This window comes from Doryrhamphus excisus, linkage group LG18 (genome assembly GCF_037039965.1).
Source record: "Doryrhamphus excisus strain RoL-2023G ecotype Guam linkage group LG18, RoL_Dexc_Guam_v1.1, whole genome shotgun sequence".
NCBI lineage: Eukaryota > Metazoa > Chordata > Actinopteri > Syngnathiformes > Syngnathidae > Doryrhamphus > Doryrhamphus excisus.
Genome location: NC_136374.1, coordinates 8187830 through 8211064, shown reverse-complemented (window position 1 = coordinate 8211064; position 23235 = coordinate 8187830). Strand labels below are relative to the sequence as shown.

Genomic DNA, 23235 nt, shown 5'->3' with positions numbered 1-23235 from the left:
TGCTGAGGGGTGGCGGCTTGTCACTGTGCCCGACTAAGAAGTCACCTTTCAGGGATATGAATCTTAATAAGGTGGCGATGAAGGCGGGTTGCCAAGCCATGAGCAGATGCTTGTGTGTGTGTGTGTGTGTGTGTGTGTGTGTAAGTGCCGACAGGTCCTTTTGCTTCCTGTGTCCCTGATTATTTTTGGAAATACAACAATGGCTTCCTGCTTAAGGGGCTTTTATCACCCTTAGTGAGGTTGCTGGTTTTTATTTTGGTGTTTTTACACTGCAGAAATTCGAGACTAAACTGTACATTTGACATTATGGAGTCCAAAATGTTATGCAATGAATGGTTGTCTTTGTTTTCTTTCTAAAAGCACAACTGAAAACATCTGAATCAAATGTAAATAGAAGCAGACATAGGAATGTGATTTGGATGTATTAACAGGATATTAGATGTAATGTTAGGTGTCCAGTCTTGGTGGGGCTGTTGTGATAGCTGATGGAATAGTATGGAATCTGGAATCTGATTTCTTACTCATCATCATCCATATAGCTGGAGATCACACGGTGTTCAGCATTAAAGCATGTTTATCTTGAAAAGAGCAGTTTTAAAGTCAGTGTGATATGATGCGAAGAGTAGCGTCACCATTGTTGCCATGGTAACCCCTTATCACATACCAGGACACGTTGCAGGCTGTGGCAGAATCAGTATTGATCTTTCTTTTATTAGTTGTAGGGCTGCAACGACAATTCGAATAATTCCAGTACCTCGATTACTAAAATATTCAATTATTTTTTCCCATACAGAAGAGGAAGCGGGTACTTGAAGATTGAAGAGGCTACAGAAAGCTACAAGGCAACGAAAGAAAAGGAAAACAAAATATAAAAGAAATGTGGCTAAAGAAGAAGTTCGACACTGTGACACGTGTACCTGTGTACCCATCGTGAAACACCTACTCAGGGCGGCTGACCGATAAAACAATTCTGCGGTAAGATTAACACACTTCACAATTGTCACCCATTGTATTTTTAAGCCGCTATGTTGTGTAAGTTGTGTGGAAAAGTTACCTGTTTGATTGCGCCATAAACACCATTGCGGAAATATAATTTTTCTCATTTATTTGTTTGTTAATTGTGTGAATGTGAATGGAAGTTTGGGAACCACTGTTCTAACCAATTCAAACAAATCCAACATTTAGGCTTGAATGTTGGACAATTAAGGTTTTCCCAAATATTCCCGCATTTAATGTAATTTAATGTGCTAACATCATATCTAGAGGTATCAAACCACTTTCAATGCTACCACAACAAAGATTTCATTTCCCCTTAAATTGTATTTGACCTAAATCCACATTTACACAATATAAAATGTCATTCAAGAAAATAAATGAACAGAAATTAGTCTATAGCCACCAAGTAACGTTAGCTTATTTGATCATATACGTATGTTCCATAATGTGGTGTACATAAAGTGATGCTATAGCGCCATACCTTTTATCTTTGGCCCGCTTCTCCTCTTCTTACTAAATGGTGCACCTTATTGCTTTGACTTTGTCTTTTCCATGTTTTGTTGACACAAATGAACAGCACCATTATCATCATCTCCTCCTGTCATCCAACTAGCAGACTAAACCAACTGATATCCACTCACAATTCCCTCCTTTTCCTCTCTGCAAAGGCCCCTGGAGCCGTCCTGGCCAATTGCCCATATGGCCCATAGCAAGAACCGCTACTGGGGTCTGAGAATAGAGGCCTGACTAAGAGCGATCCACACACAGATAACAACCAATGCAGTGAACAAACCATTGTTATGAAAAATAAATGTCCTGGCGGATAATGTGTGAGTGTATTAACACCACCTACTGATTGCTCCCCAAAAAAGATCTATTAGAGCGGCTATGTGTTCTTAACAAATACAGTGTTGTCCACAGTGTATCCCGGCTTTATCTCAAAGCCTACTGGAGTAGGCTCCTTCATATAAGGTACTAATAGACAGTACACAAAGTGGACAGAGAACTAAAGGGTTTGCTTACAACACATCTAGCAGAAGGCGGAGAAGCGGGGACAACTGCATAGAACACAAACTATAGTCATGGTGTCAGATAAATAGAAGAAAAGAAATAGTAAAGTAAATGTTTAAATACACAATGTGTATTTACTTATGTACATACAATGAGAAAAAAATAAATAAATACTTGTACATGGAATGAACAAAACATTCTGCCTGATTAAGACAGACTTTATTGTTTATTTTTGTGAAAGCAGTTTTATAAATGTATTAGCTGCATATAGGAAATGTGTGTGCTGTGTGACATATCCCTCTAAATACCATGACAATCTCCATTCCCTATTCCATGATACACATCACAGCACCTCCCGTGGTGTCCACATCATTCCACATGCACATTATGTCCCGCCCTGACAGACGTCATCAAATCCAATTATTCCACTTCTCCCTTTGCTCCCCATTAGCGCTCATCTCCTGTTCTCCTCTCAAATTCCCTCTACAGCAACAAAACATTTGAATGACAATGGCGGCCACACTCGCTCGCCTTTCTGAAGGAAAACAGAATGAGCGGGTTTTCATTTTGAGCGCTGAAATGACTATTTCCACTCACAAAGGGGCTCCATTACTGCCAGGTGACCTCTCGTCATTGTGTTGCGCAACCTCCACGCTACGATATCCCTGTGCATGAGCCGAGCATGCACGTGTGGCATCAGAGATGCTCCTGCAAGGAATGGAATGGGTCCACCTCCTCCTCCACTTTGTTTTACGTATCACGGATCATCATGCCCAATTGTTTAATTAATAGTTGCAGTAAGTGTGCAAAAATGATAAAAGCAAGACAAACGTAGTGAATAATGTCACTAGGATGTTATTTTTTTGGGGCGGGATGCACAGCGCTTGTTCATTCATCTACGCAAACCATGTAGCGAGCTCCACCGCTGCTGCTAAGTGGAACAGAGACTGGGAGCAGCTGGGCGAAATTCACCTGCCACTTCCAATGTGGATCAGAAATTGCGCTCGGACCAGAAAGTGTGTGTGTTTGTGTAGATGTGGAGTGGAGGACACAGTCTGCTGTGCAGGTCCTGTAAATCACACACAGAGAAGATATGAGAGAGGGCACTCATGTTTATGTTCTTTCAGTTCTGATAGACACTTTCATGGTCCAGTGGAGATGAAGAAATGGCTGTAAGACACGTTTACAGTCTGCAAAGGGGTCAGCAACCCAAGACACGTGTGCTACTGTTGGGAGGCCGTGGTTTAACTGATGGTTTGCCATCTGTTGGAGGCATCCAGTCAATAAGAAGAATTGTACCACTGTCACAACAGGGAGGGTCAATCCTGCCAAGACACCTCCAGCTCACAGTGCAATGTGAGAACTGGAATACCTGAAAAACCTGAAAGGACAACGGTATGTCTTTTGGAATTCTGCGCATCATCCATAATCCGTATGTGAGACATTAATACATATGGGAGTTTTAAAGATATAAAAACAGCTAAAAAGACACATCATGGGAACAATTTATTTTGCCTATTATTATTAACATTATCATTAACACTGTTTAACAGTGTTAATAGTGTTTATAGTGCATATTGTATAGTGCAAAGTTTGCTTTGTTCAATATTGAAAGATTTCTGGCCACCTTATGTTGTATATTTGTAATATGAGGTAATATGAGCTCATATTGTGATCCCCAGAAATGTATTTTCCTTCACCCTTTCAATGTCTACACCATCTATTTGTATTTGCTTGTACGTGTCTTTTCTGCTGCTACCAAACAGTTTTACTTACTAGGTTCTAGGACAATCTACTATCATCAAATCATCTTTTTAGTATGACCATTTTTTCTCCGACCTTTTTTTATTGACATTGCTCTTACTCTTGAAAACATGTTTCTTCTGCTAATGACTAATGTCCTATAACATTAACAGGACAGAAATGTGGAAAAGACATAATAGATCCCCTTTAACACACAACATAACTAGTTATATTTATATAAAGTGGAAACCAAAGTGGCCAGGATGAAACTGCTTCATGTGTGTATTGCACACAACAGCGAGATGGATTTATGTTCCTCCATGCCCAAGACAGAGGAAGAAACATGTTTTGAAGAGTAAGAGCAAGCTATATTAGCTAATTAGATTTGGCCTATGCACCTTGTTTACAAGCTAACAGTATTATACTCAGAACAAGCTATCAAGAATCCGCTAGTAACACTCACCAAACCACCAAATGTCATCTTACCAGTGAAGCCACTACATTACATAACATCATATGATGACTGTTATCATTCTTATTATAGTCAGCTTGGAAGTGTGGATGGTGACCACATTTCTGAGTATGCTTCAAGTAACAAAATATACTATATATGTCAGCTGTATGTGAGTTTCTAAAAAAACCGACATAGATGTCCAGTGTCATTTGGAAATTAGTCAAAATAAGAAAAAAAGAAGATATGTATAGTCTACTCACATCTACTCACTCACTACTCTCATCTACACACATCTACGACAATGTTAAAAAAAAAAACACAACAAAGTTTGCGTGTGGACACCAGGTTAAAAACGCATCGAAAAATAGGTGTCCATATTTGTGAGGGTCTTAGGGCGCAACAATAATTTTTAAAAAGCCTGCAAAATCATGGCGGGACTGTGAAAAACATATTAATTTTACCTTTTGAAACAGACTTATGTTTGCCAATAAGAAAAATATTGATTGAAACTTGTGACCTGCCGAGACAAGATGCAGAATCCATTCGACCGCAATCATCTGGACATCTTATGTTGAATATGTGCTCACAAACAGCAGGATTCTTGTTTGACATGCAGTCAGACATGTTGTTCATACATGAACACAGCAAACTTCCTGCATACGGTATGTATTATAGTGCATGGAAAGCATACAGCATAATGGCAGCCTGTCATCCAGAAGCAATAAGTCTCTTCGTGGCCCCTGATGTCCCCATTGAAGAGTGTGCAGTGACAGTTTGGCTCACAGGGAGGCAGTGCTGTGTCACACACTGCAAACATGATGGGATGACACGCGCCTCTTACATTAATATACTATTTACATTTAGTCACACATCTGACTCTGACACTTTTGTCCATCTGTGACAGGCACCTCCTCGACACCCCGCTGAGCCTCTCAATGTGATTTGTGTGTCTGCCCGCAATCTCAAATGTTTGGGGAAGAAGAGGGAGAGAGGCTTTTCTGGCAATTTGCTTGTTTTGCTGCACGAGCTATAAAAATGACATTTTTTTTCATAGCTAGTAAATATATATATCGAAGGCAAATAAAAAAAGCAGGCAGACATTCCTTGACTGTCGTTAATAATAATAAACAATAATCACATGAGAAATATATATACACTGTATCCCTGCACAGTCCCAATTCAGCATTCACTGCCTTGCAAATCAGGGAATTTAGGTTAAAATATTATGCATTGTTTTTTTTAATATATGTTTGTATTTTTCCCTCTATAAATAGGGAATTCTTCTGCAGAAAACACATCCCATTCACCCTTAGCCAGTAATATGAATTATATGTGATAATCCAGTTAAAATATACAGCATACATGTACCACCCCACAATTTTCAAGGTGTCCTTGAATGCACCACAGTGCTGTGACTGGCCACACCTTGACTCCAGTTCCAACTTTTCATTGATCGTTTGATGACTGCATTGTTTAGTGGAGGGTAGCTATATGTATATTTTATGCTTTAAATGTGTGAGGCATATTTAGGGATTAAACCTGGATCTTGTCACTTGTGAACAATGGCAACTGAAGAGAGAAGGGGACGGTTGTGGAGCTAAACCTAATCTAAAAAGTTACTTTTATTGATAATGTTCCGTGATGGAAGGAGAACATCAAGCCAGCACCAATGTTTGGCGGGGGGGTGGTATCAATTGCTGGGTTTTTTGCCATTCACTGGTGGTCGGAGGTGGTAACCTCTGTAAAAACTATAATTACTAATTATATATACAAGTATATGTTTATTACAGATGAAAGCTGTATAGAAAAGTATTATTAGAGCCTGTCAGTATAGAACATGTATGATCCTTATAGGACAATTGGACTTTTTGGGGGATTTTCTAACAATGTTTCATTGTTTGATATACTGTACATGCTATGATCATGCATTAGCAAGTACATTGATGTTAAAATGTAATACCATATTGTGCCTTATTTTGATGATTTAAAACATGGCTGAAACTTATTTCTTCAACGCGTTGATTTAGCAGAAGCTTAAGCAACAACAGCAACATAGAAAAAAAACTATGACACTTACAATGTCCGCTTTCATTGGAATGGCTGTGTCTTCCAGCACAAGATGTGTGCTCCCGTCTCCAAGTAAAAAATTATGACAGCATATGAGCATCTTGTTGAGTCTTTGTCGCAAAATTGACAACTAGGCATCCACTCTTCTGTTCCGATTGACACTGAGACAAGTGGCAACGAGCTGTGTTATTTTTTTCATGTTAGCTGCTACAATAACAACATAGCTGTAGCTTGGTTAATATATGTCCAAGTTTGCTGTGTAAATGAGATACTGTTTTTTGATGGTTTTTTTGTTAGGGTTTTAGTGCCAAAATATATAGGTCCCAATGATGTGCATTTGTTAGCTAGCTCATACTAACTCATTTTCTCACGCTAGAATGCACAGAAAAGAGAATGAAATTAGGATTCACATTAGGATTGTGATGGGATAAATTCTAGAAAAAGTACAGTTTTTGTTTAAGGGCCATTGTGCAGTCATCCTTTATTAATCGTAATTAATTGGTTTCCAGACTCAAGTGTGATAAATGAATTTCGGCTGAGACAAGATTTTACCTTTACTTTTAAGAAAAGTACCATGGAAAAATCTAAAAGAAAATATCTGACATTAAATTGCAATATAGTCATTAATTTCTACTACTACATTCATCTGCTCGAGTGAGACTATATGACAAAGAGACTCACTTTATTCACGCCATTGTTCTATGGAGTTAAATTTAATATCGTCCCTTGTCGAGTGCCTACGAGACTGTGAATGAAAAATCTTGTCACGTTTCAATCTTTGAGAGATTTTGTGACACAACAACTGTATGTGTTTGCAGTATTACACAAAAAATCTCAACAAAACTCAGAGGTTAACTCTTTTAGTGAGATTTTTCTTGTTTTGACATTTTACGTAATTTCTCAGGGAATTATCCATGAAGTATTTAGGAACATGCGTCAGGTGTATATCTATGATGGTGTAAAACTTGATGCTGAGCCGCAGTCGTGTTGTGCAGCAGTACTTTTAAATCAAATATCAACATTACGGATACCAAGGTTGCCAATACTGATTGTCATATTGCAACGTTTTGGCACATTTGGGGCAGACATGTAATGGAGAAAAGCAGTTTGGTTGACATGATCTAATTTCAGCGATGCTGTGTTGATCAGAATTACAGCAACTATACTAGTTCAATTGTTCATGATATTCAGGAACTACTTTTCCTTCTGATATTCATTGTAAGTGTCTGTTAAGTGCTCCAGTGCTAAATTGTCCCACTTTTCAGTGTACAGTTAATGTAGCAACCTGCTTTTGGCAACATCACCGCACAAAGGAAGTGGAGCATAGTAATTAGTATAATAATATGACATCAGCATTAATAAACCAGTAGTTCTCAATCTTTATCCAGCAGGTAGGCCTTCCACTGCCAAAGTATTTAGCATGAGGAATATTTCATTTGCATTTGAGTAGTACTTACTGATCAAGTAGTGAGGAGCTAAAGAGTAGAGCAGCTAATGAGGAATCGATGCACATACATTAAGAATACTTACTGAGGAACTAAGGTACATACATTCAGAGTAATTACTGGAGAACTAATGAGTAGAGTAGTTACTGAGGAACTAAGGCCCGTATATTTAGAGTGGTTACTGAACAAGTAATGAGGAACTAATGAGGAGAGTAATTATTGAGGAACTAAGGCACATACATTTAGAGTAGTTACTGAAGAACTAATGAGTATAGTAGTTACTAGGGAACTAGGGTACATACATTTGGAGTGGTTACTGAAGAACTAATTGGTGGAGTGGTTAATGAGGAACAACGCCACATAGTACATTGAGAGTAGTTACTGAGGAACTCATAAGGGGCTAATGTGTACAGCAGTTCCCGCGGAACTAAGGTACATACATTTAGAGTAGTTACTGAAGAACTCATGGTTAGAGTAGTTACTGGTGAACTAGGGCACATCCATTTAGAGTGGTTACTGAAGACATAATAAAGAACTAATGAGTATAGTAGTTACTGGGGAACTATGGCACATACATTTACAGTGGTTGCTGAAGAACTAATGAACTGATTAGTAGAGTAGTTACTGAGGAACTAAAGCACATACATTTAGAGTAGTTACTGAAAAACTAATGAGGAAAGTAGTGGTTAGTGTTATGAGGCCGCAAGGTGAACGAGTGGTTTGCATGTTGGCCACAATGTCAGGGGATCGGCAAGACCTGGCTTCGATTCTCCGCTTGGGCATCTCTGTGTGGCGTTTGCATGTAAATAGCTGTACTTACTAATTATGCCCCCCCTCCCCCAAAGTGATTGAATTAGTAACCCTACATTCAATTCTCTACGCCCATAAAAGGTTTTACCTCTCCAAACCCTCATGCTGATGTTGACTGCTTTCAGATCAACCTTTGCAATAAATGTGACTTTTGTAATTATTAGATTCTTGATTCAACTCCAGAACCTCCCCTTTTCTCTTTAATTGCCATTGTTCACACGACAGAAGCTAAATGCTCAGTCCAGGTCTAAGAGCTAAATTGAATTGGGATGGACAGCCAGTCACAGCACACAACTATGATGCGTTCAAGGGCCACCAGTGCGCCAAAAAGTCAGTGACTCATAAAGACATAAACAAAGCCTTTTTTTAAAACAATGGCACATACGTATATGCTATACATTTGACTTGTGTGAGCACATATTTATAATGGTTTCCAGTTTATGGTGAATGAGTTGTTTTGTGCAGAAAACTCAGGGATAAATAACCCAAAATATGCAAATTGTCGAATCGCAAATGTGTAAGGGTCCACTGCAGTTATTGTGTTTGATTTGATGACTGATATGGGGAGGAAATTCCCAAAAGTATTTGTATTGATAAGCACTGTTTTGATTTGGTATTGAATCAGTAAAAAAAATTGCATGGACCAACATTGAATACAACACAAAATCCTTAACTCATAGCAAACCATTACTTGATTAATAATTCGCTTCCATTTTGGTGCCCCCCCCCCCTGTCCTCCCGCCCCCCAGTCGTCCTTTTGTTTGTCACCAGAAAGTGCAGGTGGGGAAGGAGGGGTTTAGTGGGAGGGGAGGAAGTAGGAGGCTGGAGTCGGGTGGAGTGTGTACAGTGTCTCCTCTCCTCTAACAGCCAGTCATCATCCTAAAACCCAGGAAAGCGCCTGGAAGTGAGACCCCCTACCTCCCGCTGCGCGCAAAACTTGGCGCACAGCGTCGGAGCAGTGAGCGCGGTACGAGGCGGAAGGCTCGGATGTCGCGCACGAAGCCAAGCGCAGCGCAGAGACTCGAAGCGTTGAGAAAACACCGAGGAGCACACTAAGCACAACTTTAAGAGCGTTCTACTCCTCTTTTGAGACTTTTCAACTGACGCTGTTGGGATTGCCGCGCGTCATCTTCTGCGTCCTTCAGTCGTATGCGCAACCAAGGAGGCGTTTAGTTGCGTTGGGTCAGGCGCGCTTAAAGGAAGGTGACATGCAGGTGCTCGGCTGGACCACACTTGTCCTCTGCCAGTGGATCCTACGCAAGGTGAGCTTGGTTGTAGATAAAAATGGACACCCAAAAAGTGTCAGGAAATACTGCATGCGTAAAAGCGCCAACTTTTCTCTAAGTGTGGTGGGTTTGCTTCCGTCAGAAATAACATACTGATGCATTCATGAGGTTAAGGAACATAACACTGGTTCTTCTGTACTGTAAAATCAGTTTTATGTAAGTTTTTCCATCTTTAAGATGACACCGTAAATTCGTGACTAATTCATTCTTTTGTCTTTTGAGGCTGAAGCTGAAAAAGTTGTCAGAATAACAAACAAACAGTTCCCCCCCTCTCATATATTTGAAAATACTTTGTGTCTGCAAGTGTGTTGTGTGCCAGTACAGCCTTATCTTCTATTTATCTATTTGTGCTCCCAGCAACTTCCTTTCATTTTTCCTTCAGAAGTTAAACGCGCCCGTGGCTTGTTTTATTATCTACAGCATCGCCCTGCTCTACTGTGGAGTTAGCTGCTGATTATATGAGGTTAAATGAGTATGTGTGTGCGTGCTGCTATCATAATGTTCCTTATGGCTTTTTTTGTGCTATAGTTATAATAATATTTAACATTGACTTGTGTGTATATTCTGCAGGAAATACACCATACATGCTGCATCCTTCCCATATATATATATACACCCTTCTCACTCTCTTCCATTACGGATAATTTGATTTGTGACTGCAAGAATTCAAAGCACTTACAAAAATATTGACAACTGCACATGCATGCTGGATTTTGGAATGTTTTGCTTTACTGTCAAAAGAAATACAGACAATAAGAACCACTGTATTTTTAAGATTGTTTGGCTTAAAAATGTCACATTAATGGACCTCACATGTTTACCCTTGCACAATCTACCTGAAAAGGAGTAGGGAGAAGCAGAGTTTATTTATCTACCCTTTTTTTCATGTCTGCAGCGATTACTGATCAGATTGTTCACGTTCTTTGTTGAAGTGTGATAATTTTCTCATGAAAAAGAACGAATAAATGAGAAAGAGGTGATGAAAAAATGAATAAATAGGCAAATAAATAAATCAAGAAAATATATTGTAAAATAAAATAAATACAAAATTAAACTAATAGAAAAAAACAGTCCACTCTTTGTACAATGTATGACATGCATGACATTGTTGCAGCAACTGATATTGCTGAAATTGAATTTGAAATGAATAATGTGGTTAGGGCGCAGGCCACACAGCTAGGAGACCTGGGTTCGATTCTCCCTTTGGGCATCTCTGTGTGGCGTTTGCATGTTCTCCCTGTGCATGCGTGGGTTTTCTCTGGGTACTCCGGTTTCCTCCCACACCCACCAAAAACATGCTAGGTTAATAGTTGACTCCAAATTGTCCATAGGTATGAATATGAGTGTGAATGGTTGTTTGTCCAAATGTGCCCTGTGATTGGCTGGCCCCCAGTCCAGGGTGTACCCCGCCTCTCGCCCGAAGACAGCTGGGATAAGCCCCAGCATGGCCGCGACCCTCGTGAGGATAAGCGGTACATGAAATGGATGGATGAACAATTCATAATGTCAAATGAGATTTTGGCTTGATGTAATTCTTCAAATCAATCACTTATGGTGAACAAGTGTCCAATTCCTGATCTTGTTGTTCAGCCATCCTTTGTATTGTTGTGTTGTGTCCCCCTTTACTCCATCAAACTGCTCAAGTCTTTGTGTGGATTTGGTGCCTTTCATTTTCCTTGTGGTCCAGATGATCTTTGGTTAGGGTACTTCCTTTTTAGCATTCCTGCTGCTGTTGTGGTCGACACCATTTGAGGGTGCTCTACTTTTATGGAGGGATTAGGAAGTGATGAGTAAAAGGAAGGGAGGAAATGTATAGGCGAGTGGAGTTGAATAAAAATATGTGCGGTGGTCATTTACACTCACTTAGGGGACCGGTAATTGTATGTTTTTAAATTTGAAGTGGGGGAGAACACCTACTGTAAATGAATGCAGCATTTATATTGAGTGGCAAGCATTCGCCATTTGTACCTCCATTGTTGTTTTCTGTTTTTCTATTTTTATTGCTCTTAATAGCGAAGGCAGTGCTAAATGGAATCAAATTCAGTCAAAATGTTTTTTTCAGGATGGGAGAGGTACTATCATTATTATTATTATTTTTACTTGTAATTGCATAAAGAAGAGAATGATTAATAGAAATACAAAGTATTTGAAAACAGTTGAGACATTTTAAGACATTAAAATACATCTTAGACCCATTTATTTATGTTTTATTACTTGGAAAAGATTTGTGGTTTTACCTTTTAACTGTAAATTAAGTACATGCACCCTATTCTTCTCCAGGAAAAGCATATACTTTGTTGTAAAAGTCTGATCACCTCTTACTGAGCTTGCATATATGATCCTTCATCTTGGGGGTCAAATCCATTCAATCAGCCAGCAGAGCATATACATGTTTTTAATGCAAAAAAAAACACCAACCGCAGACACTGACTTGCTCTTTATGGAAGGACGGCAGTGACAAGTATCAGCTCATTTTCAAATATTGAAAACAAAAGTGAGTACACTCCTCAACCAGTTTTATTTCATTTCAAGGTATAATACTGGGGATACTGATAGAAAATGGATGGTGAAACACTGACTTTTTTTGATTTTTTTTTAATGTTAATACACATTGCTGATGAAGAGAATAGCAAGAAAACATTTTCTACATTTTTAACTGAAAAACATTATTTTTATTACTATATTAATTTGTACTGTATATGAAATACATATATTGAAAAGCATTGGCGTTTTTTTATCTTATATTTTAAGTACATGCATTCTCCATGCATTCTCACCTCCTTGTTAGCTTGGGTATATAATCGGCCATCTTGGCAGCACGGCATTCAACAAATCTTGAAGGCATTTGACTTGTTTGTGAATGTAGTTGTCGCTGGTTTCATTTGTGGGATTATCAAGAATAACGATGTCACACAAGCCATTACACGGACTGTAGAATGTGTATCATAAATGTTTCTACAACATACTATGATTGGCTACATGCTGACCAACAACAAACTCAGTGCACTCGGTGACTGCACTCAGACGGCAGGCAGGGTTTGCGCACTAAGCCCAGAGAAGACGCTTAAGGTTGTCTCATCTTATTTGATCTGGAGAAAATAAAATGTTAAAAATGATTGCAGAAAAACTTGCAGAAAATACATTCATAGTAAACTTTTTGCTCTGCCTCACCTGACTGCACACCAATGGTCTTTCATTATTTTCATCAAGCATGAAAGTACACATGGGCTTCCCAGCATGCCTTGCCGGTTATAAATTAGTATAAAAGTGGTATAAAGTACTGTTTTGCATGTGTATTAGTGTGTCAGTGAATAGTCCGTGTGGTGCCTTTACATTGCAAGTTGTACTTTGTACATGGTTAGCGGCGATATGTCTTATGTTTAATTGAAAAAAAGCAGCATGCCACTGCTACACTGCATTTTCCCATCTTGTGCTTTTGAAAGCGTACACACGTATCTACTGTAAGAGCAAAGAAAGACGTGTGAAAAGCTTCTTTGCTGTTTCGGCGGACCCAGTTGGAACAATAGCATTAGCCGCCATCTCAACCTGACAAAATCCTCTTAGACCCCCCCCCCCCCCCCCACACACACACACACACACACACACCACTTCCTTTCGCTACTGAACAACCAGCATGTGCATGTAGCCCCCTGAGGATATCACAACTACTTTCATTTCATTATGTGTACATGCTCAGGACTTAGCGCCGGGCCCGGCGTCTCCAAGTGGTGCTAAAAAGTGTGTCCACGTGTTGTGGCTTTGTCACACAATATAAGATGTTTTTCCATTGGGGATTAAAGCAGGTGGTTGGTGTTTTTTTTTTTACCCCTTCTGTCTCCCACTGGGTGTCTCTTTGTCCGTCCATCTGTCCATGAAGTTGTCCAATGTCCCAGTTTGCTCTGTAATGTGTGTCAATGACAGCATATTCTCATTCTGCCTTGAGATCTCACATGTAATCTGCCAAATCATCACATTTACCACCGCCTCTGAAAACGGTCCCACATATCAAAGACTCCTTAAAGAAAAACAACAAAAAAATTGTATTTTTACAACAAACCATTTAATTTGTTTTTGTCCCCCATGTCCCATTTTTGGCATTTTAAAGTGAGTCATCGCTAGCTGCTTTTGTGCGCCTCACAAATTCCACCTCGGGCTGCTCGCTGAGAGACGGCAATTTAATTAAAGTGTATGTGTGTTATATGGTATATAATGTGGCATTACAGATGGCATGTGTCAGGTAATAAGGCGATTTGCCAGAAATATGATAGAGGGTTATTTAATTAAAAGATGGATTTGATTAAATAAAAAAAATGCCCAATATTATACAGAGAGCGTGGTCATAGTACATCCCCACGTACTCATGATTCAGCATTCAACCGTGGTAAAAAAAAAAAAAAAAAGAATATATACATAGTTTTTCTCAGAAAACGTATTTCATTAGTTTGCTAGTAAATTATAAATACAAGTAAAATGTATGGCATATACATATGCACCAGTGTTACAAAACACTCTCAGTTTTTACATTTCCTCAAGCAGGTGGGACTTCACACATTACTGGTTGGTCCTTGAACACATCATAATTGAGTGCTGTGACTGGTTACACCGTGACTGAATCCATTGTGTTCATGGATCATCTTACATTATCATTCATTAGTGATGTGTAGCTACACATTTTGGTAATGGTAATGGTTTAATTGTATTTAAACGTGCATCAGGTTACACTGGAATGTGTCACATAATCATTTTGTACTTTAAATGTGTTTAATAAGCATATCAGGCATATTTTGGGTTTAAACATGGATTATGTTGGCGATTGAAGAGAGAAAGGCAGGGGACTGGAACTCAATCTAATCTAATAATGGCATCTGTCACTTTTATGGCAAATGTTGATCCCAAATTGGAGGAGCACGTCAACGTCAAGCTCGCAGGAGTGTTTGATCAGTGCATGAATGAACATGAATACGGATGTACTCATTTCTTTTTTGGTGCATGACGCGCATGGTGGCCTCTGAGTTGCAGTCCAGTCCTGCGCATTTAAAGGCAATGAGAGGCGTTCATTTGATTGGTTAAGATTATACTTGGCTGTGTTAAAACCTCTCAAGTCTTCTCTCCTCTCTCTTTGTGGTTGGGGGAAGGGATGGGTGTGGGTGCGCCGCGCTGCGCCCGACTGCGCTGCTCACGAAAATTGAACAAGTTGAAAAAGTGCACTGGCCACACCCCTTTGGCGCTGTGTAGGCATGGCGCTGGCCAGTTACTCCCATTTGGTCTACAAAAGTAGAGCCCGAAGTCACCATTGCTGAGGATGCTTTGTTTGTTACTGGCGCCATATTGTATGAGAACCGAAACACGCAAACAGTTTGGCCTATGTTTTTCAACAACCAAGTTTCCACTGCAGTCACTTTATACCTCAATTGTGTTTTTTTTTAATACAGTGGAACCTCGGTTAGCGCTCGCCCCCGTGTAGTGTGTTTTTCTGGTAACGTTGGAAATTTTGCATTCACTTGTTAGCTAACAACGGCGTGTGTCTTGTCATGTTATTAACATGCTGCATGAGTGTCACTGACTTCTTAATGTTTGTTTTTTTAATCACAAAACAACCTTGTTAGCAACCAAGTACATATAGTGCATCCGGAAAGTATTCACAGCGCTTCACTTTTTCTACATTTTGTCATGTTACAGCCTCATTCCAAACTGAATTAAATTAATCTCTTACCTCAAAATTCTACACAAAATACTCCATTATGACAATGTGAAAAAAGTTTTTTTTCCCATGTTTTGAATTTATTAAAAATAGAAAACAAAAAAATCACATTTACATAAATATTCACAGCCTTTGCTTAATACTTTGTTGATCCACCTTTGGCAGCAATTTCAGCCTCAAGTCTTTTTGAATATGATCCCACAAGTTTAGCACACCTATCTTTAGGCAGTTTTGCCCATTCTTCTTTGCAATAAGTCTCAAGCTCCATCAGGTTGGATGGGAGACGTCTGTGCACAGCCATTTTCAGATCTCTCCAGAGATGTTCGATCGGATTCAAGTCTGGACTCTGGCTGGGCCACTCCAGGACATTCACGGAGTGGTTCTGAAGCCAATCTTTTGAGATCTTGGCTGTGTGCTAATGTCTACTGTCTATATGGTCAAGGTACATGACCAGTCTACTGAGGTCAAGAGCGCTCTGGAGCAGGTTTTCATCCAGGATATCTCTATATATTGCTGCATTCATTTTTCCTTCTATCCTGACTAGTCTGCCAGTTCCTGCTGCTGAAAAACATCCCCACAGCATGATGCTGCCACCACCATGCTTCACTGTAGGGATGGTATTGGCCTGGTGATGAGCAGTGCCTGGTTTCCTCCAAACATGGCGCCTGGCATTCACACCAAAGAGTTCAATCTTTGTCTCATCAGACCAGAGAATTTTGTTTCTCATGGTCTGAGAGTCATTCAGGTGCTTTTTGGCAAATTCCAGACGGGCTGCCATGTTCCTTTTACTAAGGAGTGGCTTTCGTCTGGCCACTCTACCATACAGGCCTGATTGGTGGATTGCTGCAGAGATGGTTGTCCTTCTGGAAGGCTCTCCTCTCTCCACAGAGGAACGCTGGAGCTCTGACAGAGTGACTACCGGGGCCTTGGTCACCTCCCTGACTAAGGCCCTTCTTCCCCGATCGCTCAGTTTAAAAGGCCGGCCAGCTCTAGGAAGAGTCCTGGTGGTTCCAAACGTCTTCCATTTACGAATAATGGAGGCCACTGTGCTCATTGGGACCTTCAAAGCAGCAGAATTTTTTCTGTATCCTTCCCCAGATTTGTGCCTTAAGACAATCCTGTCTCGCAGGTCTACAGACAGTTCTTTTGACTTCATGCTTGGTGTTTGTGCCCTGACATGCACAGTCAACTGTGGGACCTTATATAGACAGTTATATATCCAAATCATGTCCAATCAACTGAATTTACTGCAGGTGGACTCCAATTAAGCTGTAGAAAGATCTCAAGGATGATCAGTGGAAAAAAGATGCACCTGAGCTCAATTTTGAGCTTCATGGCAAAGGCTGTGAATACTTACATATGTAAATGTGATTTTTTTGTTTTCTATTTTTAATAAATTCAAAACATGTCAAAAAAAACTTTTTTCACATTGTCATAATGGAGTATTTTGTGTAGAATTTTGAGGTAAGAGATTAATTTAATTCAGTTTGGAATGAGGCTGTAACATGACAAAATGTAGAAAAAGTGAAGCGCTGTGAATACTTTCCGGATGCACTGTAGGTTGCCAATACACGGAAACAGGAACCGGAATTCATCTATGGCACCTGTCTATGATGTCATCAGAAGTTGACTCTCAAGAATGTTAAAACAAAAGGGTTTTTTAGGGTTATAGTCCTTTCTCTGGTCTTGTGGGACAGTACGTAGCCAAAGAAAGCATCTTTAGCATGACTGGCCAATGACCATTGCATGTTGACGGAAGTGTGTTGGCTGTGTGATGATGCACAAACCGGCTCACAGTCCAACCCTTTCATGTACAAGTCAACACACTGGCTTCTCTTTGCACCTGAGTGCTGCTGCTGCTGCTGCTTTTTATTTATAATCTTGTTATATCCACTCATCCGTCCACTTTCTTTTTCTCTTCAAATTGTCTTTTTTTGCATTGAAAGCTGTGTAAATAGCACAAGGTACTCAGCCAAAGAATAAACAGGATTTTGTCAAGAAAAAGAGTGGTAAAAAGATTTAAAAAAGAAAAGAAAAAAAATGTTCTTGCTTTCCTGTTGGGTTCAGACGCGCCTCCAGCTGTCTGAGTCGTCTTGTTTTGCTTTGGATTGACTTACTGGTGAATTCCAGTTGGTGGGATTTCATATAAAAGCAAATAATGCTTTTTTTTGTTGGAAAGGAAAATATGGAAATTAAGAGAGGCTGAGGGTTTTTATACACCCACTCTTCTCTCGTCTGTATTTTTTTTTTAAACACAAGTTACTGTAAAACTTGTGCTAGAAACAAAACAGCGTGTTTCATTGATTTTTAGTTAAATGGCTGGCTGAATTAAATTAGCTTTCTGCTTCATTTTTTTAAACATTCTTAGCAAATAGCATCACATAAAACTTGAAATAAACTCAAGCTTGTAAATTGGGAGGGGAAATATAGCTTTTGTAAATTGTTCCCCAGTGCAGGGATGAAAAAAGAATAGCAAGCTTTACAAATAAAAGGCCAGCATGTCATGTTGTGACCGCAAGAAATGAAAGTGATGTGATGGGGTTTAGAGGACGCAGGAAGAGATAGATCCTCCATCATGTACTCTACTGGCGACAACACACACTTTTTATTTGTCCACTACATCACAGCAACGCATTAGAGCACATTGCAGTGTTTTCCGACCAGAAAATTTAAACACTATATTTATACACAATGTCATATCCATGTGAAAACCTCTGCAGTGTCACTCTGCAGTAGTGTCCAAACATGTTCCACTGAGGGCTGTATACTGAAAATCAGAGAATGCAAAGGACCACTTTTTGGACATTTGGACATTTTGAACACTCTTGCTCTAAAACAACATCAGAAAATGCTCAAAAAATCATTTTCATGAAGTCAAAATTTAGCATGAAATTATAGCATCAGATATATTAATTAGGAATTTGCAATGTAATTAATTTTACACTTTTACACATTTCTTTTATATTATCTTAGTTATATTTAATTATATGTCATTCATTCAGAGTCGCGGGGGTGCTGGAGCCTATCCCAGCAGTGTTCGGGCGAGAGGCGGGGTACACCCTGGACTGGTCGCCAACCAATCACAGGGCACATATAGACAAACAACCATTCACACTCACATTCATACCTATGGACAATTTGGAGTCGCCAATTAGCCTAGCATGTTTTTGGAATGTGGGAGGAAACCGGAAAACCCACGCATGCACGGGGAGAACATGCAAACTCCACACAGAGATGGCTGAGGGTGGAATTGAACCCTGGTCTCCTAGCTGTGAGGTCTGCGCGCTAACCACCCGTCATTTTATCTCAATCATTCATTATTTATTTCATATATCATATATATTTATGTATTAAATCTTAAATAAATATTGAAACTTGAATGATAATAATATACATATAAAATGTATAATGAAATTTAATGTAATTAGAAATGTTTAATTCTAAATGTGATGTATGTTATAAAGACAGTAATCCCTCGCCACTTTGTGCTTCAATTTTTACAGCTTCACTTTGTCATGTTCCTATATCAAAAATATCTTAATTAATAAATCATGTGGTTTCATGGTTAAATGCGGCCAATTTTTTTTTGTCAAAAATATGCACATCTAAGCAGTGGCGGCGGTTCTTGTTTGAATGACGCCCTGGGCAGATCGACGCTGCATGTGGCTCAAGCTCCGCTTAAATTGCATTTCACTTAAATCCACATTTACACAATTAAAATTGTAGAAGAACAGAAATGAACAGCAGTTAGTCTATAGCCACCAAGTAACGTTAGCTTATTTGATCATATACATTCCATAATGTAATGCTATAGCACCATACTTTTATCTTTGGCCCGTCTTTCCTCTTCTTTCTAAATAGTGCTGAATTGATGGCTTTGACTTTGTTTTGTTGACACAAATGACCAGCACTATTATCATCATCTCCTGCCATCACCAAAACTACTACCAGCCAAGGTTAACCAACTCATAGCAACTCACAATTTTTATTTTTTTAATTTCATTTTTTATTTATTTTCAAAGTGAAATTGCATATTTGAGACTCTTGGTCTGCAATGTAATTAATATGATATCATAATAACAATTAAATTTGTTTTATTTTTGAGCAATTACTGTTGGAAGTTCCATTTTTTTTACCTTATAATTAACCTGAAGGCTGAGGTCCACAATCGTTTCTTTCCCCCTCCGTGGCGTCCCCTGGAGAATGCCGGCTTGAGCAATTTCCCATAGGGCCCACAGCTAGAACCGCCACTGCATCTTACATATTGTTTGCCCAAAATTAAGTGTTTTCAAGCAAAAATAGTGTCTAAATAAAGTAATAATAAGATGGTCTATTTAGTAATATGTTACACTGAAAGATTTTTTTAAAACTTTTGATGAAATAAATGCCTTTTTTCCCAAACAGTGTGTTTGGAAAAAAGATGGCTACTTTAACAATAGCCTACGAAAAAATTCATCCATCGCCGTCTTCATCCTCCTCCTGGGAACTAAAACCACTCTCTCATCTGATCAGTCTCTCTCGTCTCGGCGCATCATTGCCCTTTGGCTTAAATTTGTCTTCTTCAAAATGCAGTAGGTCACGGCACAAGACTTCAAAATATGATATAAGCATCCACTTCACTCGTCCAATGCACTACTTCCCTAAGCTGCACTCTAAGCCTCATGTGAACTGTAGCTCCTTTAAGCCAAAAATTAGCCATCACTGTATAGGCCAGGGGTCTCAAACTCAATTTACCTGGGGGCCACTGGAGCTAGGGTCTGGGCAAGGCTGGGCCGCATCAGGTTTTCAAAAAAAAAAAAAAACGCATTTATTAAAAACAGAAAAATATACAAACTTTTTCAGTGCTTTGGTTCCGATTTTCTACAATAAAAGCTCTGATAAAACATTCCTCTGTTCTCAAATATCTTAATTTTTATTTTTCTGCACAAAATAAGATGAAAAATAAATAAACAAATCAAGAATGAAGAAAATCAATCAATCAGTAATAAATAAATATAATAATAATAAAACGGCAAATAATAAAAACTTAAGAAACCACATAGTTGGTGGGTAGACAAATTATTTTTTCCAGATTAAAATGAACAAAGCATTATTAGAGCCCTGTAGACATGACAAAACACGACTATAGTCACATTTATACTCTTTTTATTTACAACATATTGCGCAACTGCAGGGTCTTGAGACACATGCTAACTCGCAAACGAGAGAGCTAGCGACCTAAACGGTAGCCTTCAAGTTATTCTCTTTAAACTATAGCCAAAAATTATAGCAAACCACTTCCACACGGATAGGGAGGATAACTATTAACAGTTATTTAACCTTTAGCATGAACATGAATCAAACATAATAATTTTTTCTGGGTACATGATACCATACAGCATCCATATCAAACTTGCGCGGGCCACATTAACATTAAACTTTCATATCAAGGCGGGGGCCTCCGCGTGTTTGAGACTCCTGGTATAGGCCGGAGGGTTCAAAGCATTAGAAAAAAGAAGAAGCTCATCCACCAGAAATTACAATATATTTATATTAGGAGAAAAATGTTTCTGTTACTTGTAGTGAAATGAGTGCATTTGACTGTTTTGAGAATCCCTTCATAGTTTGGCATGAATTTTGAATTACAAGGGCTATTTTTGTTATAAATATGATGTTAGCCCCGAGAAAAGCAGCGCACATTTGCTCTATATCAGACCCTCTTCAGTTCTGTGGGGGTCTGGTGAAGAAGCCCTCTACAGCTGTTGCTTGGGTCCTTTGAGGCGGTCCCAGCTCTTTGTACTGTAGAAGTACCAGTGAGAGCACCACATTACGGTCTGCTGTTATGATGGCAATGATACAATCCTTCATTTAGAAGCCTAGGTACTAGTTGCACCTTACATATGTGTGTGCGTGTGTGTGTATGTGTGCAGAGGATGTGGGAGGAGCAAATGTGCAGGTCAGAATAAGCACCCCTCACACACTTGCTGAGCATATAAATGCATGGCCGCCTACCTCTGTGGACGTTTACCACCATTAGTACACACAGTACCATACTATACTGTGAGTCACCAGGTCTTGCAGAGCCACTGCAGAAAATTGCTCCCTTAGAGCTTGTTGGCTACATATTACAATGCCTGGGTGGTAGTGGGGGGGGGCACTACCGGAATGTAACTCACAGATAAACGAGCTTTGGCTGATCAGTGCTTCAAATGGCCTTGCTATGGAATGACGCTACCATAAATGCTTTCATTATAGCAAGACGCGTTTACTTACCCAAGCCACAGAGAGGATGGGCTGTGTATTGGAAGCAGGATCATTGGACACATTTGACAACTCAACTTCATTTTGTCACTTTTGGAGTGTATGAGAAAGTGGAAAAGAAAACTATCATTTATTAATATCTAGTATATTGCCACAACACAGCAGCAACAGAACCAATGTTGCAATACAATGAAAACCGCTCAGCCAACATTCATTGGGCTGATGAGTTCACTGTATCAGTGTAACATATTGTATAGCAGCGGTGTAGTGTAATCAGCATTTTACAACACATGCAGGAGTGGATAAAACTACCCCATTAGGAGGTTCCCTACAGCCATAGCTCTTAATGGCAATATTTTGAGTGCTAAGTTGATACCAATTCTCGCTGCCTTCAGTTACCTCTTGGATAAAAGTGGTTTCCTTCCTGTGGTCAACAGAAATGCAGTGGCAAAAAGGCTAAAAAATGTATGCAAACATTTTCCGCCGGTTCACATACATTTTCTAATTAGCTTACAGTATAACGCACACCTTGTTGTGTAATTAATTGTGTATTTTTTATCACAAAAATCATTGTTAGCAGTTTGCTAAGTAAGGAAACAGGAAGCAAAATTCAGCTCCTTCACCCACGTATGATGTCATCAGCAGGTGTAGGTAGTTCTTTGCGAGGTAACACAGTTATGCCACAAGTCTCACAAATGTTAACACAAAACACCTTTTTATAGTTTTACAATTAAAACGGCATAAAATAATTCTAAATTCATATAAATGATGAATGAAAGGGATAAATGTATATTTATGGTCTTATTTTTATCTTCATTGAAGACCTGATTGTTGCCAAAGGCATGGTGTAGCAGCAAGACCAACACTGTGTCCACAATGGGGTTTTGCTATGAGTTATTTCTTGAATTCAATAGTGTTTCTCACCTTCTTCATCAAAATGCTTTGTTCTTCTCCATTTTGGCTTATTTTGCAGTCATCATCAAAAGCAAAGGTGGTGTCCTTGTTGATTCCGCTGTGACATTGTGTCTTTTGCAAGAATCACGTCTTCAGTGTAGGTAAAAGTAACCTTAAATTTCCATTTATCCCTTTCATTCATTAATTAAACGCATTTGGAATCGAGTTGCTTATGGGAAGAGTTAATTTGGTTAGAGTACATTTCGGTTAGAGTCTGACCTTCTAGAACGGATTAATGATGCTAACCAAGGTTACACTTTTCTAATGTCTTTGCAGAGCTCTTGTGTTGTGCACAAACATACGTGAAGATAAAGAAGACTTCAATGTAAACACATGTAAACCTTGCAGTCATGTGAATACAAGTCGTTTCTTCATTGTTGTTTACAGAAGTAAACACAGGAAACTACTATTTTTCATTGTTGTTTGTTAGCATGCCTCCTTTAGACTGATGTATTTAAAGATGTGTGGTTTTCCCAGTTTCCAGCCGTACTGTTTTGACGATGAAAACTGGTGTAAAAATGCAAAGTC

The 23235-nt window shown here is 39.2% G+C and overlaps 1 protein-coding gene across 3 annotated transcripts in view; it reads left to right on the top strand.

Annotated features, from left to right (window-relative positions):
• nxph4 (neurexophilin 4) overlaps positions 1–23235 on the top strand; it is an 81895-nt gene that overhangs the window by 7197 nt on the left and 51463 nt on the right. Inside the window, exons 2-3 of one of the 3 annotated variants that reach the window (XR_009120057.2) lie at positions 794–975; positions 1665–1958. Coding sequence is in view for 1 of the 3 variants with exons in the window: in XM_058055124.2 (XP_057911107.2) it covers positions 9735–9788 (54 nt within the window). In the remaining 2 variants the exon portion in view is untranslated. Of the gene's footprint in view, positions 1–793; positions 976–1664; positions 1959–9347; positions 9789–23235 lie in introns of those variants that run through there. The other 2 variants (XM_058055125.2, XM_058055124.2) reach the window with 2 other exon arrangements.